Source organism: Gobio gobio (assembly GCF_949357685.1).
Source record: "Gobio gobio genome assembly, chromosome: 14".
Taxonomy (NCBI): Eukaryota; Metazoa; Chordata; class Actinopteri; order Cypriniformes; family Gobionidae; genus Gobio; species Gobio gobio.
Window position 1 is genome coordinate 19,953,889 of NC_137107.1, and position 27,525 is coordinate 19,981,413.

General features: G+C 36.7%; 2 protein-coding genes across 2 annotated transcripts; both read left to right on the plus strand.

Annotated features, from left to right (window-relative positions):
- Nucleotides 1-246: 246 nt before the first annotated feature.
- Nucleotides 247-11,562, plus strand: aldh3a2b (aldehyde dehydrogenase 3 family, member A2b). Its single transcript, XM_079834936.1, has 11 exons — nucleotides 247-472; nucleotides 2,156-2,318; nucleotides 2,402-2,633; nucleotides 5,027-5,112; nucleotides 5,246-5,454; nucleotides 5,984-6,101; nucleotides 8,381-8,522; nucleotides 8,918-9,084; nucleotides 9,169-9,268; nucleotides 9,416-9,654; nucleotides 10,660-11,562. Exons 2-11 carry the CDS (start codon nucleotides 2,157-2,159, stop codon nucleotides 10,675-10,677), a joined length of 1,473 nt encoding a protein of 490 aa, XP_079691062.1. The 5' UTR covers nucleotides 247-472; nucleotide 2,156; the 3' UTR covers nucleotides 10,678-11,562.
- Nucleotides 11,563-13,429: 1,867 nt separating this feature from the next.
- Nucleotides 13,430-27,519, plus strand: traf4b (tnf receptor-associated factor 4b). Its single transcript, XM_079835395.1, has 7 exons — nucleotides 13,430-13,777; nucleotides 18,063-18,114; nucleotides 20,897-21,001; nucleotides 22,106-22,267; nucleotides 22,467-22,628; nucleotides 22,775-22,930; nucleotides 26,671-27,519. The coding sequence occupies exons 1-7, from the start codon at nucleotides 13,635-13,637 to the stop codon at nucleotides 27,328-27,330; spliced, it is 1,440 nt and encodes a 479-aa protein (XP_079691521.1). The 5' UTR covers nucleotides 13,430-13,634; the 3' UTR covers nucleotides 27,331-27,519.
- Nucleotides 27,520-27,525: the final 6 nt, after the last annotated feature.

Consider the following 27,525-nt stretch of genomic DNA (forward strand, 5'->3'; position numbering starts at 1 on the left):
ACCAGCAGCTGCCTAGTTTTCCCAGTTGGTCTCAACCCTGCTTAGCTTCAGTGGGAAACCAGTCTTGGGCTACAGGGTGATATGGTTGCTGGGTGCAATTGGCCCAAGAATAAAGCATTTTTTTGTTTCATTTGACATGATCTCATAAGTTAGCATTAAATGAGTTGGGCAGAGGTGAAGCCTGATTCTGAAAACATATCTGACGCAATAACCCTAATGCAAAGTAGCGTGCGCTAATCCTTTGTCAGTCAAGAGTGTGTTTATTGTACCTAAATACACTACCTCCGGGCTGCTACGAAGCCCTGTGGCCACGCCCGCGCTCGAGACTCCGCCCCCTCCGCTTGCGCCTCGACTGTTAACGGAACTGTTGTGTTTAATGTTACCATCGTTCAGCTTGACTGAACTATCTGATCCGGAGACTTTATCTGATCGCCACAGCGAAAGGCCTGGACGCACTGTGAAACAACCCAAGGTAATGTACATAACCGTAAGGCTTTTCGTTGTTGTTCTCGAAACCGATTGTCTATTAGGCTCCGACTGCAGCGATGTTGTGCAAAGAGGAAGCTTCCTTTCATCCCATTCCTTCTCCTGTGATTCCAGCCTGTTATAAACATGTAATTGCAACTGCGCAGGGCACATTAAGCGCTTAAAGATAGACATATAGTCATCAGGAGGGATGAAACACAGTAAACCGTGTGGACGGCTAATAAATACATGATTCATTGTGTTTCAACATGCACGCATTAGTATGACTTTTAGTCCGCTAACTTATGTGTGTTGCATAACTTCTACAGTGCATTGCTCCCAGACTAAAATCAAGACTGTCAGGTGACTACAGTTTTTTCTTTTTTTGTTAAAAGTACTATCAAGTTTATTATAATAGTTATTTGATTGCTTAATTAGTAAATATTAGGTACTATTCATCACATACTGGTATTTATTCACTAGTATGTATTTCTTCTACTATAGTAATAATAATAGACATTATTGTTATTATTATTACGTTGGTTGCACTTTAAATAACACTTAGTTAAGTACAGTGTATTTACCTAAGAAAATACTGGGTTATATAAAGTTATTATATGTGTTAAGGTTAGGTTTAGGGGTAGGTTGCCTAGTTATTACACAGTAATTATAATTGCTATAATAAGTACATAGTATGTACAAGGGAAACAGGACTGTAAAATAAAGTGCTGCCGTTATTTTAGTAGTTAATAATATTATTAATAGTAGTACAATAATAATATTATTAATTTAGTAGTATATTTTATTTAGATTATTTATTATATGTTACCCTGGACCACAAAACCAGTCATAAGGGTAATTTTTTTTTAAATTGAGATTTATGCATCACCTGAAAGCTGAATAAATACGCTTTCCATTGACATTTTTTAGGATAGAACAATATTTGGCCGAGATACAACTATTTGAACATCTGTAATGTGAGGGTGCAAAAAAAAAAATCTAAATATTGAGCAAATCACCTTTAAAGTTGTCCAAATTAAGTCCTTAGCAAAGCATGTTACTACTAATAATAAATTATTATTATTTAATTTACAAATTTTCTTCATGGAACATGATCTTTACTTAATATCCTAATGATTTTTGGCATAAAAGAAAAATCGATAATTTTGACCCGTACAATGTATTGTTGGCTTTTGCCACAAATATACCCGTGCGACTTATGACTGGTTTTGTGGTCCACATATATTTAATTTAGACTATTAAATTATCAAAATAGCACATAATAATAACAGTTATTATTTAATCAAAGTTGTGTAAAAGTTACAAACTGCAACAATAAGCTCATTGAACTTTCTCAACCACTTTGAATTGAATTGCACATGAAAATCTGAAAACTGAAAAATGACAGAAATTATCAATTCAAATGAATAAATAGAATAGATGTTATGGGATGATTTTGAAAACATGCAGGGACAACTGTGTTGCAATTAGGTCATGAGCTGTCATCTGATTTATGATATTATGCAATATCAGTTTGCTCCATCATTCACTTTTCAAGGGCTCAGCTTGTCAATCCATTATAGATGTTATACTTGGCTCGTACTTATAATATATGAGATCATTGCGTGAAGTTTACCTAAATGTGACAGAAGTGTAACCAGAGTGAAATGAATGACTTCCCCTTTCACAGTATGTCTCGAGAGCAGAAAGCAGTGGAGCGTGCCAGGAAGGCCTTCCTCACCGGCCGGAGCAAATCACTGGAGTACCGCATCACACAGCTGAAAAACCTGCTGCGTTTTGTCAGAGAACGACAAAAGGACATCGCAGAGGGCCTCAAAAAGGATCTCAGAAGGGTTGGTGACCCGTCCACTTGTGTATGGTACAGTTCTAAACCCTGTTTGCTTATGTGATCTGTCCTTTATATATCCGCCGGCAGAGTGAGTTTGGAACTCCGTTGTATGAGACTCTGGGTCTGGAGAGTGAGATTAACCTGGCTGTGAGAAATCTGAAAGATTGGGCAGCTCCACGACCTGTGAGCAAGAGCATGATGACCATCTCAGACCAGGTCTATATCCAGCCTGAGCCCCTGGGAGTAGTGCTGGTCATTGGGGCCTGGAACTACCCCTGGGCAGTCACCATCGGGCCCCTCATAGGAGCTATAGCAGCAGGTAATTGAGGTCTATTGAAGGACCATGGGAATCCATTCACTAAGGTGCAGTAAGCGATTTCTGAGGAACACTGTTGAAAGTTGATCGGACTGAGCACCACAACAAACTTGTAGTCAATCAGCAGTAAAGGTGTACTCATTAGGGGGAGGTGCCTGTGTTACATAGTGTGTTTGGGTTTTTTTTTTTTTTTGGGCGGAGCTATAAAGGAAGGGGTGCGAATCGATTCTTTTGAGTAAAGGGCTGTACACACCGAGACGAATATCGCGCGTGCTTATCGCCAGCGTTTTTCGTGACGTTTTTCGGCGCGTCTTGAGTGTTCACACCCAAGCGATTTCCACTGGCGATTCACAGAGTGAACGTGCACATTAAGTAGATGTGCTCCCGGTACACAAGGTGGTGTTGCGGCACTTTACGCTTCTGACACTCGCTTGTCACACAGAAGAAGAAGAGAGACAGTATTTACGTGCTTGCCAAAACCTTAGACATATTATGTCTATGGCCAAAACCATTCACACACTTTTTACTAACTGGCAAGCAGAACCGGCGATCTCATTGGTCGGCCAGTTTTTAACGCGCCGCGTCAAAATAAAAAAACTAACCCGAGGCGTTTTTTTAAAAATGCCGCTTTTACGCCTGGCGTTTTTCGAGTTGGTGTGCACACTCACATTGGCGCCCTTTGTTTTGTCACGAGGCGTTAAACGTTGGCGATAAACGCGCCCGAAAATCGTCCCGGTGTGAACAGGCCTTAAGGGTGTTTGTTTTGGTGATTTGAAATATCAACAGCATTTCTCAGAAATTGCTTACCACACGTTTAAAAAGTGCTAAATATTATGACTAGAGCTTAACTGATTTTTTTTTATGTAGCCTATTATCTATGTATTATAAGTTGCATATATCCAGAGGCCTTGTGTGATATTATCAGCATAACATCCCATTTGCATGAAAGGGGTTATATGTAAGAATTTTCATGTCTTAATCACTTTCTTATAGTGTGAACAGCTTGAAACGAAACTTAAAAAACAAAACCTTCCCCGACTTCCTAGGTTGTGACGACTACATGCACTCTCAAGAGCCTCTCTTCCGTTCAATGACACATGGAATGAACGCTTAAATAATGTACAGGATTCTGTACTGTAATGTGAACAGTGCTGTCCCAAGCATGGGGCGGGGCCCAATGCGGGGTAGCAAAAATGGTCCGTTCAGTTCCGGGGTAGGGTGGTGGGGATCCCCCTCGGTCCGTTTGCGATCATGTTGCGGGGTAGGGTGGCAGGGCTCCCCCATGGTTCTCTGGTTTCACCGCCCTAAAGACGGCCCTGAATGTGAATGTGTCATGTAAAGAAAAGGGGTTAATTCAAACTATAGTGTCACCTAGCCAGATCTATATAGTATAGTGTAGTTTCAAATATACTTTATAATCAAAGTATATCAAACTGTCACAACTGTAATTTGAATTACTTAATCTGTCCGCATGATGAAAAGTTGCTGGATGTAGTTCACTTAACACTAATAGGGAGGATTTCTGAATTCTACATACAGCCCCTTTAATGATAGCAGCACTAGAGCTGCATGAACTCTGATTATTAAAACCTGATTATTGTGTTATTCATCAGCACTAATTCTGATCTAAAAAATAATCAAGCGTTTCAAACATTTCTTAACTATGTACATCATAACTTTTTTACGTTTCAAAAGTGTTTCATTTCGATTTTGAATACCAGATCTGACCATCTGACCATTGTGGTCTGACTGAGACTTTTGTACATTCTCCACCCACTTTAAAACATTATATATGAGGCATTTGTCCAAAGAATCGGGTTTACATCATGTGTTTACAGGATAAAAACATTTTAGTAACATGAATAGAGAGCGTATTTAAGGATTATCATGGTACACTGTACTTTGTCCTACTTTTGTGACACTGCCCTGTGCTAAGAGACCAAAGTACAATACTGTCCCTTTCCCTTAGTCATTATGAACAATATCAGAACTTGCAAAAAGAATCCCCAGGATTCTTGTATTTATTTAGTTATTGTCCCATTTTAAAAATAAGGCTTTTTATTAAGTTGTGCACATTATTTGCTAGTTTTTTTAAAATGCTGTAATTCGTTTGAACTCACTATCACTATATACAGATAGCTTAGGGGTTTATCCCTCTCTGTTATCTGTCTTAAAGAATGTTGTCACCCTTTACTAAGTAAAAAGTCAGGTTTGCAAAACAGAGAATTAGAGTTAAATTTGAAGTGTTTAATGTTGTGTATATTCTTTTTATATTCTATAATGTATATAGATCAGTGGGTGTTACTAGTAAGTTTACATGTGGAGATGCCTGTCAATATTTAAGAAAATGTATAATAATATTGTCATATTAAAATGAATACTATGTTATTTGGCAGGCAATGCAGTTGTGATCAAGCCATCTGAAGTCAGTTCTCACACTTCCAAAGTAATGGAGGATCTCTTACCACTGTACTTGGACAAAGTAAGATACATTTCTGTATAAACACAAATTGGTTTATAAATTAAACTAACCAAATAAAAAGGATAGCAACTCTAACCATACATTTGAATTAGTATACAGTGTAATTGATTCACACTGATGGTTCTGATCTCAGGAGTTGTACCCTGTGGTCACCGGTGGGGTGACAGAGACCCAGGAGCTGCTCAAGCAGAGGTTTGATCACATCTTCTACACTGGAAACGGCACAGTGGCTAAAATCATCATGGAGGCTGCTGCGAAACACTTAACCCCGGCCACTCTGGAGCTGGGCGGAAAGAGCCCGTGCTACATCGACAAGAACTGTGACCTCGCCGTCGCCTGCCGGTCAGTCCATTCACGATAGAGTGCAACAGTACAGAAAATTCCACCAATCAGAGAGTCGAAACAAGTAAAAATCACCAAAAGATGTCTTTAGCTCCGCCCATTCTTATGATGCGCCGTGTGTCTCCCTACACTCTCAAACCTCTCTACGCTATAATCAATATTTTAAACAAGTAGTTTTATATTTCTCCATCGTTTTTAATTGGTTCACTGTTTGCAATGCTTCATGGGATTGTAGTTCTTTCTTTCACGTTCTTTCTTAAAGACGTTAAGTACACAGTCTTGTACCTTTGCATTTTTGTCGGATTTTCAAATACTATTTGCTTCAAATCAAAGTTTGTAATGTTATGATTCACCTCATAGCTGATTGGCTTGGTTCATTGGTTTTGAAATCCCTATGGGAGAAATGAATAGAAAAAATACTGGTGAATACTGCAACCAATGGACGGGCACTAATGCACTATGAATGTTTTTTTTGTACGCAATGAGTCTGTGAAATGATTTTGAATACATGTTCTCTCTGACATTACAGGCGTATTGCATGGGGGAAGTATTCAAACTGTGGTCAGACCTGCATTGCTCCAGACTACATATTGTGTGACCCCAGTATGCAAGACAGAGTGATTGAAGAGATCAAGAAGAATATTAAAGTATGTAGGTTAATTTGTAAATGACAGTTTGTATAATGTTAATATATATTGATACATTTCTGCTTTGCAAGTGGTAAATGTTCACAGGAAATGCATTTTAAACCAACATGAACGGACAATAGCATATTTTTAAATTAATATATAGGGCCCTATACACCCGGCGCAATGCAAGTGTTTTTTGCTAGTTTCGGCCCGACGCAGTTATCATTTTCACATCCAGCCACGTTGTTTAAATAGCAAATGCACTTGCACCCATCTGTTCGCCCATGGGCGTGCTGGTCTGAAAACGAGGTGTGTTCAGGTACATTGTTGGCACATTGCTATTTTGAGGCAACTGAAAACGACTGCGCCATTGACCAACAAAACCTGGTCTAAAGTCAATAGTGCAGTTACAGTGGCAAGAAAAAGTATGTGAACTGCTTGCAGAATCTGTGAAAATGGGAATAATTTGAACTAAATAAAAGGGATCATACAAAAAGCATGTTATTTTTTATTTAGTACTGTCCTGAATAACATATTTTACATAACATTTTTTTACATATAGTCCAGTAGACAGAAAAATAGCGGATTTTTTTTAAATGACCCCGATCAAAAGTTTATGAACCATTGATTCTCAGTGCTGTGTGTCGTTCCCTGGAGGATCCACGGCTGTTTTTTGTTTTGTGATGGTTGTTCTTGAGTCCCTTGTTTGTCCTGAGCAGTTAAACTGTCCAATGTTCTTCAGAAAAATCCTCCAGGTCCTGCACATTCTTCAGTTTTCCAGCATCTTTTGTATATTTGAACCCTCTCCAGCAGGGACTGTACAATTTTAAGATCCATCTTTTCACACTGAGGACAATTGAGGGACTCAAACACTAGTTAAAAAGGTTTAAACATTCACTGATGCTCCAGAAGGAAACAAAATGCATTAAGAGCCGGGGGGTGAACATTTTTGAACAGGATGAAGATCCACATTTTTCTTATTTTGTTTAAATATCTTTTTTATTTTTTATTTAGTACTGCCCTTCAGAAGCAACAGAAGATACTTACATGTTTATCGGAAGACAAATTAAGTACAATACCTTTTTTTTTTTTTTTTTTTTTTTGGATTCAATAGGTTTTCACCCCCCAGCTCTTTTAATAGTTGTGTTTGAGTCCCTCAATTGTCCTCAGTGTGAAAAGATGGCTCTCAAAATCGTACAGTCCCTGCTGGAGAGGGTTCAAATATGCAAAAGATGCTGGAAAACTGAAGAATGTGCAGGACCTGGAGGATTTTTCTGAAGAACATTGGACAGTTTAACTGCTCAGGACAAACAAGGGACTCATGAACAACCATCACAAAACAAAAAACAGCCGTGGATCATCCAGGGAACGACACAGTATTGAGAATCAATGGTTCATAAACTTTTGATCTGTAATTTTTAATAAATTCTGCTTTTGTTTTGTCTTGTGGACTATATGTGAACATTTTTAATGTAAAATATCTTATTCAGGACAGTACTAAATAAAAATGTACATGCATGTTGTATGATCCCTCTTATTTAGTTCAAATTATTCTCATTTTCACAGATTCTGCAAGCGGTTCACATGCTTTTTCTTGCCACTGTATTTAAAGGGCATGTTAGTAATATGCACGCGGTTGCACAACGTGCGTACACTCTGCTTATTACACATGCAGCAGCACACAAACATTTTGAAATATTAAAAATAAAAGGATTCCTCTCTGGAGAAGCGTTCAGTCTTTCCACTCGCAAATTCTGCCATGTAAATAGCGACTCCACCATGGAACAAGCTCAACTGCCTTTTAAAGGGAATGGGAGATGAGACTCTGATTGGTTTGTTGCACGTTATGCCCAAAACACACCCATGTGGATTCGAACACGCTCTAAGTGCACCTGTGCCATGTGCTTCAGACTATGCGCTCAGATCGTTAAAATAGGGCCCTAAATGTCATAAAAAAAGATTTTATTAAGATAAATTGTTCATAGTTAGTTCATGATACCTAATGCATTAACTATCATTAAAATATAGAATCTTATTGTTAAGTGTTAACATAAATTCTATTGATTTAGAAGACTAATAATGAAAATTTTGATGTATGATTACTAGTATATAAACAATCATTTTATATATAATTATATATAGAATTATTAGAAATTACTGAAGTCTAAATAAAAGGTGCTTTTGGTGATTGTATTTATCCTATGAATATAAGGCTTTTTTTATACTTCACTATTTAACATTCTACAAAATATAAACTGTCAAATGAGCTAATACATGCTTTCATTTGTAATGATCAGGAATTCTATACCGAAGACCCCCAAAAATGTCTGGATTACGGACGCATCATCAATCAGCGCCACTTCAAGAGACTGATGACATTGATGGAGGGCAGCACCGTCGCTGTGGGGGGTGAAAACGATGAGTCGGAGTGCTACATTGGTATACTTTAGCTGCATTGCTAATGCTAAGTTACTAGCTTTTCAGAAGATAATGAAACCGATTTATTGTTTAATCACAGTGTAAACACATTTATAACTCTTTGTTATCCACCTTATTTTGAACGGCTTCCGGTGTCATCCGCTTCCATTTATTGACAAAAACTGCTGATTTATATTGCGAACTGGTATTTGTTATCATATTTGAATTCATTATCATAATCATGAACTAATACACTGATTTGCAGCGCAAATAGTTTTAGCGTTTACTGCACTTTATTCTTCTTCTAGTTATCTCCCTATAGCGGCTAATGAATCAGAAGTCTTGCACATTCACAGAAAATTGCTCACTTCCATGTTACAAAATAAGGTGTTTCTTCAACATGCATCTCTTCACAGCTCCAACAGTTTTAAGGGACGTGAAGCCGGATGCCAAGGTGATGCAGGAGGAGATCTTCGGGCCTCTGCTGCCCGTCCTGACAGTGAGCGGTGTCGATGAAGCCATCAAATTCATCAACCAGAGAGAGAAACCCCTTGCCTTGTACATCTTCTCTTCAGACAACAAGGTTTAAATTGATAACCCATTCGTGATATAGAGAAATATTATGTTTTACTTAAGACAATTGTACTGATCTGTCCTTTCATTACAGCTGATCAAGCGTATGATTGCGGAGACCTCTAGTGGTGGAGTGTTGGCCAATGACTGTTTGATGCACTTCTCAGTAAGCTCTTTGCCTTTTGGTGGAGTTGGTGAGTTCTTTTTTAAATCAACTTCTTTTCTTTTTTTCTGAGAATTAAAGATATATCTCTGAAAGAAGCTGCAGAAGCTTGCATGTCATGACTCATGTCATGATGTGTGGACTGGACTGTAGCTCAGCTCTTCGACTCCCCCTGCAGGTAACAGTGGGATGGGCCGCTATCATGGCAAGTACGGCTTTGATCACTTGAGCCACTTGCGTGGCTGTCTAATCAAACAGCTGAAGATGGAGGGGGTGAATAAGATGCGGTATCCACCACATACAGCAGATAAGCTGGGCTGGGCACGCTTTTTCATCCTCAAACACGTCGACTTTGGCAGTCTGGGCCGCATGGCTCTGCTGGCTCTGCTGGCGGTCTTTGTTGCAGTGATTTTACAGGTAACAGACTATCATGTGAAATAAGATTTTTAAGACTATCATCATAGATTTTCATTTTAGTCATATCATATTTAGTATTTTATAGATTTGTCTTTATAATATTTAGTTATTCAAATTAAGTATACAATCATAAAAGTATTTTTTATATTAAAGTATAATTTTTGTTTATATATATATATATATAAATGTTTTTTGTAATATTTAATACACTGTATTATATAGATATTATTATATAAAATATATTTATAATATTCAAACTTTTTTATAAAACAATACTAGTAAACATCATTTTTTTTTAAATATTTTTATTTTATTTTATATATATTATATTTTTATAAATCCGCTATACCAATATGATTAAAGACACCAAAGTTCAATAAATAAAGTGTATTATTAATAATGATCAAAATAAACAATTCCTCCTCCAAATAGTATAGTTTATTAACTTTATTATATATATATATATATAATTGAATTCACCAATGTTTAATAGAATTTATTACTAATAATAATTATCAAAATAAATAATTCTTCCACCAAATGATAATGTTTATTTTACTAATATAGATTGTTTCCATATATAATTATATAAACATGATCTATATATAAATATGTATTGTTACTGGTATTTATAAACGTGATGTTTTTGTAACAATTTTATATTATATTATATTTTTATAAAACGGCTATACTAGTATGACTGAAGACACCAATGTTCAATGAATAAAATGTATTTTTAATAATTATCAAAATAAACAAGTCCTCCTTCAATATATATATATATATATATATATATATAAACATGATTTTAAAAATATTTTTATATTATAGTATGTTATTATACTGTATATATAAATTTTTTTATAATATTAAACTTTTTTTTTCTTTAAAAAAAAATAGAAAGTTGAATCACATGGCTCATCAGATTTTAGAGCTAAAAAGTCCCTCCTCATGAACCTTTCCTGACAGACTCATATTGTTGTTTTTTGTTGTTGTTTTTTACAGAGAAACTATACCGATTAAGAATGTGAATGATATGAAGAAATCGTACCTCCACCCAGAAGACCTGGGTCAGATCCTACTGAAGTGCTGCTTCTCTCCTTTGCCTTCGTTTTATTATCATGGCCATGATTAATTTTCATCATTATGACAATGCTGCATTTTAGGTCATTAAAAGTAAACTAACGTGCAGTTTTAATACTAATAATTATGATATCTGAAGCACTTTAATCAGTGTTTATTTTAGAATACACTTTTTATGCAGGCCCTCGCCAACCCGGTCTATGTCTGGGATGTTTTTTTAATGAAGGAAATGAAGGTCCCTCAGAATAGATTTCATGATTTCTTAAGCAATATATAAACACGTAACTTATGTGTTTATATGTATTTTGAAGAAGATGTCCAGCATTTTCAAGAAATGCACATTTCAAGTGAACACTTAACAAGCAGTTTGTGCTGCAGTTAATGGGTTCCGCCAGATTTATTTATGAAGAATTGTGTCATGAAGAAAATTTTTATGATGATATAATACATAGTTATCCTGAATGTTTCATTTTAAAATGGATAGTTCACTAAAAAAAGATGTCCCAAACCACACAAATGAAGGAATGTTGAATAATAGTTATGCTGCTCTTTTGTCACACAATGGGGAACGCCATATGGGTTTGCACCAGAATCAGGGTGATTTTGGTAAACAATTTCTTTAAGAAAGCAGACCAACTATACCATATATGTGATGTGTTCCTAATAATATTTCTTCAATATACCTGACAACATTTCACTCTAATAATATATGCTGAAATTCGTATGCTCTGTATCTGAAGGATCAACACATTTGTAGTACTTTAAGAGACTTTTATGACAGAAAATAATTTTTAATGCAACAATAAACTTGTTTTTACACAGCTGCATGTGGGTTTTCTGGTTTAATTGTGTAGCTTCTGGCATCCCACTGACTGCATAGCAGGTGGAAAAATGTTTGTCATTGCTTCTGTTTTGTTATTCTTTTCTTTATCTGGCTCTTTGTTGTCCTCCTACACATATACACAGAAGCACACATGTACTCCTTCTTGTGATTAACACCAATTAAATCGGCAAACTGACAGATTAACTAAAATGAATCATTTTTACACACAAACAAAAGCTCTTTTCATTCACTCATCACAGAGGGGTTGTAAGAGTCACAATAGCTGAGCATAAATGTGTATTTTACTTGTTACTGCTCCAAACATGGAGTTTAACTCAACATGGAGTTTAACGCAGATGAACTGAACACGCTCTGCTTTTTACTGCTGATATAGCCTATACAACGAGTCTAAGGTCAGCCTGAATATTCCTTTGTGGAACGAGGAAGTAAAACTGGTTCTGCAGCTTGTAACCTGTTTCGATGAAACTAGCTTCTACGTTTACACACTCTAGTAAGACGAGAATCAGTACTGAAGATGCACTGTACATAACCCACTATAAGGATGTTTGTGGTGTTTTAAAATATGTATGTAGTAAATCAAAAATGCATGTGATAAATGAACACTTCTCACTGGTTGAGACACTGTTTTTCATACCATTTGACTTGTGATCCCTGTGGAGGTGCTGAGGGATCAAATATCAACATCAACACTGAGGGTGTTTTGCTAATACTGTAAAACAGGTGGACGGGAAGGAGGAAAGATCTTTTGTTCATCAATGTCTTGCTCTCATTGGTTTTGTTAAGCATAATGAAAGCAAACTGTTTCAATTCAACTTTAATTGGGATTACCATATTCAGGGTTATTATAGGAAATTAAAATTAAAACAATGAAAAACATTTTTGTTACTAAAACATCAACTCTAATGATATATATATATATATATATATATATATATATATATATATATATATATATATATATATATATATATATATATATATATATATATATATAATTTAATCTACATTTCTCATTTTCGTTTTGTTTCACTTAAAAAAACACAATAACAAAACAATAACTAATAAAATTGACAAAAACACAACAAAATGAATAAACATTCAAATGAAAATGGAAAATGAAAAAAAAACTCAATCAAAATGTTAATAAAAACAAATAATAATAATAATAAACATTTATTTGTATAGCACTTTTCATACATGGAATGCAAACTCAAAGTGCTTGACAAACATAAAAACAAATAATACTTTTTCACACAGAATCTCAATGTAAGTATAAAATAAAATACTATAATATAAAATATCAAAACTTTAAAAGGTTCACAATGTAAAATAAAGAAATTGGCAACACAGTTTGACCTCAATATCAATATTAAATAATATAAATAAAATATATTTTAAACAAATTAATAAAAAAAAGAGAGAATCAGAAGGTAAAATAAAACATAAAACAGACTTACACACAACTTTACACCATATTATACTCTTATGTCTTAACCCACCTTTTAAAAAATATGACACTGAAATAACACAGCCCATATTGTTATAGCTGCCAAGGTAACATTTCTAATTTTCTTTGTTGTACTAAAATTAGTAAAACATAAATACAAATAAAAACTATAGGCTATAGACATAGTCTATTTAAAATAATAATAAGAAGAACAATAATACAAATGACTAAAATGGAAAATGTGACAATAAAAATGATTTCAAAATATGAATAAAACAATAGGGTTATAGTATCTCTGCAATAATAACAGTAAAGTAACATTGCAATATTAGGTGTAGAAGTGTGGAGGCTCGTGGCTCCGCCTCCTCTCGCTCCTGTGGGCGGAGCAGAAGTGCAGACGCACAGTTGGAGTGAGTAAACGTTCCCCTGTGCTGTACCTTACCGAAGAAGAAGACGGAAATGTCATGATATATCGATTGTTTTTTTTACTGTAGGATTTTAACCTACTAATAGGATTCTTCATCTTTGCACTGAGATTATTTGTAAAGTTTTATTGAAGCGGTTGGTCAGTTTACAGTCTGAAGTTGATATCCACAAAGGTATATTATGCCAGGTTTAGATTTAAAGTTTCTGGAGAGACCGAGGAGGAGACTGTATTGTCCTCTTTGTGATAAGCCGATGAGGGACCCGGTGCAGGTGTCCACCTGCGGACACAGATTCTGCGACACCTGCCTGCAGGAGTATCTCAGGTAACGCTGGCTCAACCTACACCTGTCCGACGGAAGCGAGCTCAAACTGTGGCCGCTTGCGTTTGAAATTTTTCATGTAATTATATGCTTAAGTTATATTTTAACACGCGCGCTGTAATGTGAAGTGTGATGAGGTATTCGCGCGACGTCGATATAAAACACTAACTGGACAAAACAGACCATAATATTATCTAGGTCACTAATGAATAATGAAAGGAAAAGTAAACAAAAAAAAAAAGAAATCTTTCTAAATTTGTGTTCGTTTTCATTGTATTTGTGTCCAAACGTTTTTTTTTATTTTATTTTAACAGTTCGACTAAAATATCTACACTTAAAATGAATGTTAAGTGTAAATCATTGTTGACGTAAGTAATTAATAACAAATAAGAATAATTCTAATAATTATTTTTCAAGGTAGGCTATATACTACAGTACAAAACATTTGGGTCAGTAAGATTTTTATTCAGCAAGGTGCATTAAAGTACAGTAAAGACGTTTAATAAGACGATAATAAGAAATGTTTCTTGAGCAGCAAATCAGCATACTAGAATAATTTCTGAAGGATCATGTGAAGACAATATATTAAAATATATTTTAATATTACTGTTTTTATTAAATATAGCAGCTTTAAGAGACTTAATAAAAACATTGATAAATCTTAACGACCCCGAACTTTTAAACAGTAGTGTAAATAATATATAAACCGGCTTTTATTTCATAAAACATATGTATTAAATATGTATTAAATGTGGTGGGGTTAAGAAATTCAGGTGTATGTAAGTCACCATCTGCATTTTTAATGTATTTTTAAATAATTTAATAGATCTCGTGTTCTTGTTACATTTTTCATTGTCTATGTGAAAGTATCACTTAAAAAGAATTGCTCTTATGACAGTGTAGTAATAAATAAGCGCCAAACAGGTCAAGCAAGATGACAGAGTGACACAAAATCCCTCAGGCAACAGACTCTTAGTCCTTTCTGTCTATATGTTTTACAAAGTAATGTTTACATAAAATGACACGTTTTCCTCTTTTACAATTTAAAATTATAGCACAATCGAATTACTGCAGAATGCTTCTGATATTTTTTAAAGAAGTTTTGTGATCCCCATTTGAACACAGCCTTAAGGATTTTCATGTAAAAAGAAAGTATGCAGTGAGTCAGTTTATTTGGTAGTATTACTCAACTGTAAGCTAGCACAGTTTTGGGTTATGACCCATTCTTTGCATTCCATGCCTTGTCTTCTCGGTATCGTAGTCATAATGCAGATTTGTGTGGCTCTCAGGTGTAATGAGGGGAACAATCACATTCATTGTCCCGTGTTATCATGTGGATGTTATCACAGTGTTTGACAGTCTCGTCCATTCACATTCTATCAGGCTAACACATGCTTTTCATTTTCTATTCGTTTTAAACTAATTATTTATTCAAATGTAAATCTGTGGATTGAATTGCTGTGAAGAAACAGTGATTTAAAATGTGACCAAGAAAGAGTCAATGTATGGTCTGCTCTCTTACCTAACCTAATAGCAATACTGTTAGGAACAATATGGTTCATACAGGCTTTATGATGTTAAATTGCTACATTTTTTAACATGATATAGCATGCATCTGCCTGAAGGGCTTGATGCACCTACCTTTTCCAGGGGCTCCAATTGCTGTTCTGACTCATTCAGTGTCCTAGTCAAGATAAGACATGACCAAATCAGAAAATGTCGCCGGTTCACCACTGTTCCTTCCTTGGACCACTTTTGATAGATACTGACCACTGCAGACCGGGAACACCCCAGAAGAGCTGCAGTTTTGGAGATGCTCTGACCCAGTCGTCTTGCCATCACAATTTGGCCCTTGTCAAACTCGCTCAAATCCTTACGCTTGCCCATTTTTCCTGCTTCATCAACTTTGAGGACAAAATGTTCACTTGCTGCCTAACAAATCCCAACCACTAACAGGTGCCGTGATGAAGAGATAATCAGTGTTATTCACGTCACCTGTCAGTGGTCATAATGTCATTGATCGGTGTTTATTACATATCTAATACATGAATGTTAAGTGTAAATTATTGTTGAAGTGTGAGTAATTCATAACAATTAAAGAGCACCTATTATGGCATTTAAAATGTTCCAAATATTGTTTTAGAAGTCCCCAACAACAGTTTTGCATGCATGCAATGAGAAAAAAGACTTTAGTTTTCGTATAATATGCATTTATTTTTTACCTGTTTTGACAGCGATTCTCAAATGATTCCTTTAGTGATCCACTTTTCAAAACCCCGCCTTTACGTGACGCTAATCTGCGGTGATTGGTCCGATGACCCAGTCAGTTGTGATTGGTATAGTCTGTGCAGATATTTTCGGAAAGGGAACGCCCATCACCATAAATGGTTTTCGGAACCTCTTAACTGGATTGAGGGCGCATTCGTCCTCAAGCTTTATTTGTTTAAATTAGCTCAAATGACTGTCAGATGTAAGTAATTACCATGTCAATCTATACATCATTTAAAAGATCTAAGAGTCAAGCTTCCATTTTTTACCTCTGTTTTATTCTCAAAGTCTTATAGTGACAGTAATTTGTTAATATGTGTCAGGAGTTATGAATATGAAAACCGCGTCGGTACCGTTTGATTGTATTATGAGCCTCAGCTGATCTCATTCATAAAAAAACTCCTCTATTCTCCTCACGAAGACTCGCGACAAATCAACATCCCTCAGGGCTTTTAGTTCAAAAGTGTGCAGATGAGGAGAAATATTGATAGATTCTCATATGTCTGTGTCAAATTTCTAAACAGAGGAGTATTTTTTATTCAATACTTCCTCAAAATGCGCAGATGTAGCCTAATCATGAGCAATTGAGTCTCTTATGTGTTGTTTTCAATTCATACTGGCAGCCGGAGGGCGCTCTGTGCACATGTAGTCCATATATGGTACAGACAGACGAAGAAGATACCATGTGCCATAATAGAAGTCCATAATAAAAGCTTCCTGAGATCGCGAAACATGCAAATAGAGACATTTGAAGACTTATAAACACACAATCGCGACGATGTATGGTTTGTCTTCAAGCCACTTAGTCTTCAAATGCTCATCCTTGGGCAGATGAAAAAAGTTTGCTTTTGAGGCGCACTTCAGAACATAGCGTCTCGTCGCCATGATGTTTTCTAGTTTTCACTGGCGTCTTGGAGCGCAATAAGTGGGTGTATCGTATTCAAATAACTTGACAAGTTGACGTCATCTAGTCAGAGAAAAAGCTTCGGTCTTCTAACGATTCTTAAAAATGACCCAGAGTCGACTCTTACTTTTGAAAGAAAATAACAATATATACGGTGCACTGTCATATTTCAAACTTTGCAGGATGTTTTTGTTCACTTAGATCTATGTTACACACTACATGAAAGGTAAATTTCAAAATTCCATGATAGGTGCTCTTTAAAAAGTTCAAAGGAACAATATTATGAATAGAAAGTAAAAAAACAGCATTTATTTTGATTAGAAATAAATTTATCAATGCATCCTGAAAAAAAATCATGTTTTTTACAAAGATATTAAGCAGCACAACTGTTTTCAACATTGATAATAATAAGAAATGTTTCTTGATAAGCAATTCAGCATATTTGAATGATTTCTGAAGGATCATTGAGTAATGAGGCTGAAAATTCAGCCAATTTTATATACACTAAAATAGAAAACAGTTATTTTAAACACTATTTCAATCAAAATAAGGGTTATGTAATGTCAGTTGCATCCATTTGTTTAAAATATCCGAATGGGCACATGCACAACACTTCTGATCTCCCTCAAAAATGCAGCTATCGCATTTTCCATCTTCTTATGAAGCCTCGTGGGACTTTTGGGAAAATTCCCCATAGGATTTTGAAATGACGACGTGCTTCTGTGTCACACGTAATGGAAAGATCACAGCTCTAATAATATGTGATGTGTTGATTGAACTGCTTCCCCATGCTATGTATGCTGGGGGGCGTCACCATCCCAGATGGATGATTCACTCACATTCTCCTGAAGGCTCTCCGTCAGTTTGTGGTGTGGGAGGTGATTCTGAAGTTCCTGTCAAATCAGTTCTGCTGTGATTCATTTAGGCTTTATAACATGGAGGCATCAGTCGGAGGCAGTTGTGAACTTTTCAACCCACGAATGTAGAAATGCATCGAATGCAAATTAAATTCTAACACATTCATGTGTCGCTTTCTGTTATGCCGAGAAGCAGAAACACGTGAGCAAGTCAAATACATATTCTTCATTGAATAACATGTAACTTTGCTTTTAATAGTGAAGGTGTGTTCAAGTGCCCAGAGGACCATCTGCCACTGGATTATGCCAAAGTGAGTGTATCATCATAACAAACTACAGTTTCAAATACAAGGAGGATCATTCCTCTGGTGTTTTAAAGTGCCCCAATTATGCTATTTTAAAGGCTCCTAATTTTGTTTTGGAGGTCTCCTACAACAGGTTTACATGCATCAAAGATAAAACAAAATGCTTTCATTTTCTCATAATATACATTGCACATCACCACATTGATTCTCAAACGACTCTATGGATAAATCACTCTCTAAATCCCTCCTTTCCGAGAGCCTGCTCTGATTGGTCAGATGACCCAGTCAGTTAGTCTACTGCGTACAGCGCTTATCAGAAGCTAAACGCCCATTACCATAACTGAACTTCAGCTCCGTTCGGAGGCTTCCTAAAGCTCAGAGATTTTACACACTGTAAAGACTGTAATGATGACGTCGATTTTACCATATCAATCCGAGCGCAAGGCCAATGATGAAACATTGGAAGAACTAGTTATTCAACCCGAACCTCCATCGCAAGGACGTTTCTCAGTGATACGCTACTCATTTTGAGATACATTATGAGATGTTGCAACTGTAATTCCTCACCATCAGCGTTAACACATATCCATTAACAAACTGGTGTGTGTATTTCTAATTTATTGCGGTGCGCATATGGGAACTGTATCAATAACAGTGCATACATTAGCCTATAGCACTAACGTGAATGACTGATGTAACAAATCTTGCTCCATCCTTTATCATTACTCAAAGTAGTAAGAACGACAGACAATCTGCATTAATAGACAGTAATAGTGGCCCACAGCTGGTTAGCAGAAGTATTTCAGTAAGACAGTAATAACGTGAGTTAGTCGGAAACAGAAAACAATGTATTTTGAACACCTGGTAGAAAATGTATACATCAATAATTATTCATACTTACAGGTTGTGATTCTGAGGAGCAAATAAACTGTGTACTGACCCATCTTTCAAGAGATAGTGTTTTGTGAATCCCGTGGAGAAACTCGGAGATTTGAGAAGCAGTCGTCAGTAAAAGGACGTGTTTGAGGCGGGACAAGTTGTTTGCGGGCGGACAATGTACAACATAGATGGGCTAATATATTTTCTAGTGACGTAGGACCGTAACGATAGGATTCGAAATACAAACGACTCTTATAGGCTGTTCACAGTTTATTCTTTCTTTTGGGAGAATGGGCCCTATCAAGTGTTTTTTGCTAGTTTCAGCGTGACGCAGTTTTTTATTTTCACGTCCAGCGCCATGTTGTTTAAATAGCAAATGCACAAGCGCACATCTGTTCACCCATGGGCATGCTGGTCTGAAAACAAGGTATCACTTATAGGCGGGTGTAAACAATAGCGCAGTATCTTTTGTTATTTAAAGGTGCTCTAAGCGATGTCACACGTTTTTTAGGCCAAAACATTTTGGCCTAAAAAAACACAACAAATAGTGCTCCGGCCAATAGCCCACAAGAATGATTTGAGGGTGGAAATCATTCTTGTCGGCTATTGGCTGGAGCACTGTTTGTTGTGCTTTGTGGTCCAGCCTGCAGACCTTTGCTTTTGTTGCAGTTTGTGGAGCTTAGGCGGACTACAGAGACCGCGTTTTTTTACAGTGTTTTCAGGCAGCTAGCAGATAGCTAGGAGATGTTTGCTGTATGTGACAAAAAAAAATGTTGGCCTTAAAAAACGTGTGACATCGCTTAGAGCACCTTTAAAGAGCGCGTTATTCAAATATATGCTTATAGGTGGTGGCACAACGCACATACATTCTGCTTATTACACACACAGGGACACGCAGCAGCACACAAACATTTTTAAATATTGAAAACAAATGGATTCCTTTCTGGAGAAGCGTTCAGTCTTTCCACTCGCAAATTCCGCCATGTAAATAGCAAATCACGTTACGCCCAAAACACACCCATGACTCATTAAGAGAATAGGCACAACCCCTTTGGACCATGCGCCTGGCTCGCCGACTGAATTTTCCGTCAAACTAGCAAAAGTGGATTCGGACACACCCTAATGTTGCCTTCACGTGCTATCGGAAATTAGACAATTCCCACTTCTGAAGTCGTGATTACAAGCTCGTCCCATTCAAATTTCGAAAGTGGAGGGCCTTCATGTGCAATTTTTACCTAGGAAACTCGTATTTACGATAATTCTGACAGCACGTGAAGGCAGCATTAGTGCACCTGCGCCATGCGCTTTAGACCATGCCCTCAGATCGTTAAAATAGGTAATAACTTTATTTATCATGCACTTTCAACTTTAAAGAACATTTACATTCACAAACAGCTACTATATCACACACTGCATGAAAGGGAATATTCGAAAAAACATAATAGAGGCACTTTAAGAGAAATAGAAAATAGAAAACGTATTATTTATTTATTCATAAGCCAGTCCTGAATATATTACATTTGCATACAACAGTTTCTGTCCTCGAATTTGAGCGCTCATACGGAGTCCAACTGGGAACTTTTAAATTGTTAAAATGTTGTTTAATGAGTCATTAAATCATTCATTCAAGTGATTTATTCAACAGCACTAATTGTTTCAGATATGCCGCTGATGTGTGCTACAGTTGTTTTGGCTTTGACTTTATTTGGAAATATTTTCTTTCAAAAATCGACAAACTTACTGGCAATATTGTGTTCAATATATAAGCTACTAAATTTGAACTTCCTGTTTATTGAACTGTTGTATAAAATGCTAGTAATCACAGCAATCTTGCTTGTTTTATTTCTTAAATTTCAAATGTTCTTGAATACTCCAGTAAACAGTTCTAAATGTGGAATCCTGATTGCAGATTTTTCCAGATTTGGAATTGGAACAGCAGATTCTGTCCCTGCCCATCCGCTGCATCCACAGTGAGGAGGGCTGCCGCTGGACCGCGCAAAACAAGCTTCTCCAGGTCAACAAACAGCATATCATTAGCACACAAACCCAAATCTCACTCTATATTTTTGCATACATCTTTGTAGGATTGTATGGGTTTCTTCATGGTTTGAGAAGTCCTGTTAAATGAAAATTCTGTCATTAATTACTTGCCCTCATGTCGTTCCAAAACCCGTAAGACAAATTAAGATATTGAGAATGAACTTCATTGGTTCTCGTACGTCAAGCGAACATGCTTGAGTTTCCTTTACCACAACTGATGTGTGCATTGATGAATGTTTATATGTGAATAAAAGCCTAAATTCAATCTGTTCAGCGTTTAAAGCGACTGTGTCTCTTCAGAAAATGTGTGTAGCTGTCAGGCACAGAGGGACAGAAATCACTCAAATTTCATCCAAAATATCTTCATTTGTGTTTGGAAGATGAACGAAAGTCTTATGGGTTTGGAATGACATGAGGGTGAGTAAATCACAACAGAATTTTAATTTTGGGGTGAACTAACCCTTTAAGAATTGCATTTTAGTGTCTGTTTATTTCAATGTACACTACATGCGAATACATACTGACTACCGACTACTAGTCAAAAGTTTGGGGGAGAAATTGATAGTTTTATTCAGCAAGGACACATTAAATTGATCAAAAGTGACAGTAAAGACATGTACAATGTTACAGAAGATTCAAATAAATAGATACATCAAATAAATTAAAAACATTTTTTTTTTATTAATTAAAATTGTGTTTGGTTTATACCATGTTCTGGTTTAAAACACGTTTTGGGGGTTCAGATCATCACAGGGCGGGCTTAAGATCATAACCCCCCACCCCCTTGATCAAGGTTTCCACAAAAATATTATAATTGATAATAGTAAAAAAAAAAATCTTGAGAAGCAAACCGGCGTATTAGAATAATTTCTGACTGGCGTAATGATGTTGAAAATTCTACTTTGCCATCACAGGAATAAATTACATTTTAAAATATATTACCATTATCACTGTTTTTTATCAAGTAAATTCAGCCTAGGTCTTACCGACCCCAAACTTTTGAACGTTACGCAGAGGCAGGACATGCAATAAACACCCAAATCTCACTCTCACACTGGGTTTCTCGCTGCCCCTCCAGGCCCATTTGTCCGTGTGTGAGTTTAACGTGGTGTCGTGTCCAAACCGCTGCTCTGTGAAGTTGCTGCGACGTGAACTGCCAGAGCACCTGCAGCATGACTGCGCTAAGAGAAAACTACACTGTGATCACTGTGGCGACCAGTTCACTGGGGAGGCATATGAGGTCAGACACATGAATTCTTCTTTGTTGTTTTGTCACAGTCCCAATTTATCATACAAATACAAACCGTTTAAGTTAAGTAATATTTGTAATGATTTAGAGATGGTAATGCATTTATATAAACAACTTTTTAAGATTTGGTCAGCAAAAAACATTTTGTTTCAACACTGCACCACAGCTGATCCTCTCTGTCCTCATTCAGAGTCACCAGGGTGTTTGTCCTGAGGAGAGTGTGTACTGTGAGAATAAATGTGGTGCTCGTATGGTGCGGAGACTGTTGGACCAGCACTCTGTGTCAGAGTGTCCCAAACGCAAACTGCCCTGCAGATACTGCAAAAAAGAGTTCCTCTATGACACTATTCAGGTCAGTGGACTTTATGCTACCATCCTACATTGTCATTTATTTACACATACAGCATTACACACTTTTCAGTTATTTTTATTACCTTTTTAATGTATTGTTTTGTTTGTGGTAAAAGGAGTGCATTCATAGGTGTTTTGTATTCACAGCCTCATCAGCAGCAGTGTCCACGCTTCCCTGTGCAGTGCCCTAACAGGTGCGGCACACCGGCTATCACTCGAGAGACTTTAATGGCACATGTGAAGGAAGGATGCAGCACTGCCATGGTGCTTTGCCCATTTAAGGAGGCTGGATGCAAACATAGGGTATGATCTACTATAGTTATGCATATATAATAGCTCTGTGATGAATACTAGACGTCATATCTTGTATGTGAGAAGTACAGGTGGCCCAAAATGTATTTGGCACAATCATTGCGTTAGATAACAAAATAGCGCTGGTGGTATTTCTTTAAAAGAAAGTCAGAACAAGCAACACTTTTCAATTGGAATGCATCGATATTAAAATTCTGTACAATACGGGAAACCGATAATTACTATCATGTTATGCAGATATCATCCGATGACCAAAATAAAATTCTATACTATTTTAGTCTCTAAAAAATAGTTATTAAAAAAATTCTCTGCAAAACGTTTTGGTAATTGTATTTTACAGCTATAAATAGATAAAGTAACACTGACATTCTGTCATATTGTAAAGGCCCGGTCACACCAAGGATGATAACTATATACAACTATAGCGACTCGATAATAATATAACGATGTGAATAAAAGCCTAAATTAAATCTGTTCATCATATAAAGCGATCAAGTCTCTTCAGAAAATGTGGACTAAAGTTTTACAGTTTCTTTATTCACTTTTTCAAGTGTCAAAGTGGTAGTTGCGTAGCTGTCTATGGAGGAACAGAAAACTGTAAGATTTTATCAAAAAGATCTTATGGGAGAGAAAAGGCCTTATGGGTTTGGAACAACTTGAGGGTGTGTAATGATGACAGAATTTAAATTTTTGGGTGAACTATCCCTTTAAGTGTTATATAGTACCTTCTGGTAGTGCCGCCTGGTGGCCGAGTTTAGTATCGCCTGCGAAGAGTTACATTTTTGTTGAGCACAGATTAATCATTTATAATAAACACTGCAATATTTCAATACAAAAAAAAAATAATTGTCCATTTTAATTTCATGGTGACAAAAGCTGGATTTTAGTTTCAATGCTGTTAAATTCACACCTTTTTCTTTTTGTCGGATTCTCAAATACGTTTTTGTAACTTGGTCATTCATCTCGTAGTTGGTTGGTTTGGTTCATGATTCATGACTTGTAACTCTTCAAGTCAAAAAAGACTTTAAAAAAAACTCCAATGAGAAAATGGAAAGATTACTCTAGGAACCAGGCAGCTGAAAAAGTGGGTCAAGTCACCTTTATTTATATAGCACTTTATAGAATACAAATTGTTTCAAAGCATTGATAACATGAAAATGATTCAATGATGCAAACAGAGTTAATCTCGTGAACGAATCACGGTGTGATTATGCATTACAAGTCAGAAATCAGATTGTGGATCGGTAGCATTCAAATATTTCATCCAGTTCCTTTTGCTTGAAGATCGGATTCAGTACGCCAGTATGGAGACAAAGCTGGTCATAGATCTGTGCAGGGGACTTGTCTGGTTCTTGAGGTCTTTGCTGAGGATCTGTGCTGATGGATGTCGTGTCAACGAGGCCTTCACAGGGGATTGGCTAGTTGACAGGACCTCTGCTGACATTCAGGGCTGTGTTGGGGTCGTGTTCAGGTGCAGATCCACCATCTGATCTGGATACGGACCGGATACAGCTGACAACGGTAACCTCGGGATAAGCAGAGAGACTAATATTAGAGTAAATGCCATTCTTCTTACGATGGAACAAGTACAATCGGGTTCCCGATTCCCGTTTCCAGTTGACCTAATTCATGCAGCCTAACAATCCTTTAATGGATGTGAATTATAGTGTTATGTGTATGCCAGGTCGAAGTGATGTGTTTTTAGTCTTGATTTAAACTAAGAGTGCCTGCTTCCAAACAAGGCTAGAAGGGCTATTCCAGAGTTTGGGTGCTAAATAGGAAAAGTATCTTCTGCCAGCAGTTGATTTTTATATTCTATGTTTTATAAACTGGCCAGAATTTTGAGACCTGGATTCTGCAAGCGGCGTCTATTCTCACCTTAGCTTACGCTACGCCTACGTCCTACGCCATACGTCGGGTCAGAGGTCACACTTCCGCCAGAACTTGACTCTCTCGTGAACGTGCATACTGCCATTGCCGGAAGCCAGTGATTATAGTTTATACATTTTTGATTACTTTTATGATGGATGGATGTGCTTTTTGGAGCTTAAAAAACTTGACAGAGCAATAACGTAGGTTATTACGTGCGTAGGTTTTTGGTCTAATATTTAAAACTTTCTTTTTAAAAAAAAAAGTTGTAGGAAATTACTATTTATTGAACCTTTTAGCTATGCATTCCATTCATTTTGTGAATTGGTATGTTTCGTCAGGGCGTGAAGAAATATAGAGCTGAGTATCATCAGCGTAACAGTGAAAACTAATGCTTCCTAATGATATATCCCAAGGGTATAGCATGTACAGGGTGAAAAGCACCCTAATACTGAGCCTTGTGGTACTCCATACTGAACTTGTGATCGGTATGACATCTCTTCAATCAGTAAAATTTGAACTATGCCAATGCAATTCCATTAATGTCAACGTAATTTTTGAGTCTATTCAAAAGAATTTTGTGGTTAATTGTATCAAATTCAGCACTAAGATCCAGTAACACAAATAGAGAGATACAACCACGATCGGATGACAAGAGCAAATAATTTGTTACTCTGATGAGAGCAGTCTCAGTACTATGATACGGTCTAAATCCTGACTGGAAATCATCTCCACAGATACAATTTCTTTCTAAAAAGGAACATAGTTGTGAGGATATTGCCTTTTCTTGTATTTTTGACACAAAATGGAGATTCCAGATGGTTGTGTAATTATCTAGTTCAGTAGGATCAGGTTGCAATTTTTTTTAATACGAGGTTTAATAGCCTGCTTAAAGGTTTTTGGTACTTATCCTAATGAAAATGATGAATTAATAATATAAAGAAGAGGATCTATGACTTCTGGAAGCATCCCTTTCAGTAACTTAGTTGGTATAGGATCTTACATGTTGATGAATTTGACAAGTTTAGACAATTCTTCATCTCCTATAGCAAAGAATGAATGGAATTGTGTCCTAGAGGGTCTATAGTATGACGTCTGATGTGATACTGTAGTAGACTGTTGCATGGTTATAATTTTCTCTCTAATAGTATCCATCTTGTAAGTAAATAAATTCATAAAGTCATTACTGCTCTGCTGTTTTGAAATGTCTGAAGTTGAAGGTTTATTTATCGTTAATTTAGCCACTGTATCAAATAAATACCTAGGGTTGTGTTTGTTTTCTTCTAAGAGAGTCAAAAAATAAGCAAGTCTAGCAGTCCTCTCTGAATGCAGTAATGCTGTCCTTCCAAAAAATGCAAAATACCTTAAGTTTTGTTTTCTTCAGCTGCGCTCCATTTTTGGGCTGCTCTCTTGAGGCCGCAAGTGTGCTCGGTATACCATGGCGTCGGACTATTTTCTTTAATCTTCTTTAAGGGCAAAGGAGCAACCATGTCTAAAGTGCTGAACAAGAGAGAGTCAATAGTTTCTGTAACATCTAAGCCATCAAGTATTGAAACTGATCAGGAAGATTTTTTTATAAAGCAAACTTTAGTGGACACTTCTGCACTATATAGAGATAACTTATTAAGACCAAAACTTTTTTTTAACAAAAAAATACAGTTTTTTTACTCAATGCACTTATTTATATTTGTGATTCTTTTAATGAAATTGAATAGGAATTGGGACTGCTCCAAAATTACAAAAAATATGTTTTGGGACCACAGTACCTCTCTTTTGTTTAGTCATATTTACTAAGAAATTCAATTCAAAATGTCCAGCACAGTATCATGACCCTAACATCTTTCTCTCTGTTTTACTCATAGTGCCCTAAGACTGCAGTGGCACAACACCTTGAAGAGGGCACCCACACCCACCTCTCTCTTCTGTGTGGTCTGGTGAATCGTCAGAGGCTGGAGCTCAGGGAACTGCGGCGTGGAGTGGAGGAACTCTCTGGATGTCGAGATGGCACACTGCTCTGGAAGCTCACAGACTACAGCCAGCGACTACAAGAAGCTAAGAGCAGGGCTTCTGGAAGTTTGGAATTGTTTAGTCCTGCCTTCTACTCCCATAACTATGGTTACCGTCTGCAAGTGTCTGCCTTTCCCAATGGGAACGGCAGTGGTGAGGGCTCTCACTTGTCAGTCTACATTCGAGTTCTACCAGGAGAGTACGATGGGCTGCTGGAGTGGCCTTTCCCTTGCCGTGTTTCCTTCTCGCTGTTGGATCAGAGCGATCCAGCACTCTCCAAACCCCAGCACATCACAGAGACCTTCAACCCGGATCCCACCTGGAAGAATTTCCAGAGGCCGCGGCCTGGAGCTCTGGGAAGTGTTCGTGGGGGATGTCTGGATGAGAGTATGTTGGGATTCGGCTACCCAAAGTTCATCACGCATGAGGAGATGAGGAAAAGAAACTATATCAGAGACAACGCTATTTTCATTAAAGCCTCCATAGATGTGGTCCAGAAGATATTGAACTCTTGAATTCTGGAATAAATATTAAATAATCTTGTGGCCATTTTGTGCTCACATTAAAAATGAAGATACATATTTTTTGTTAAATCAAGGTTTTACCACAGATGAAGGATATTTAGATACTGAGATGGTGCAGTGTTGTCTTTTGCATGTCTTTTTTCATGTTTGTTTTCAAATAAATAAGAGATTTTACATTTAAAATGG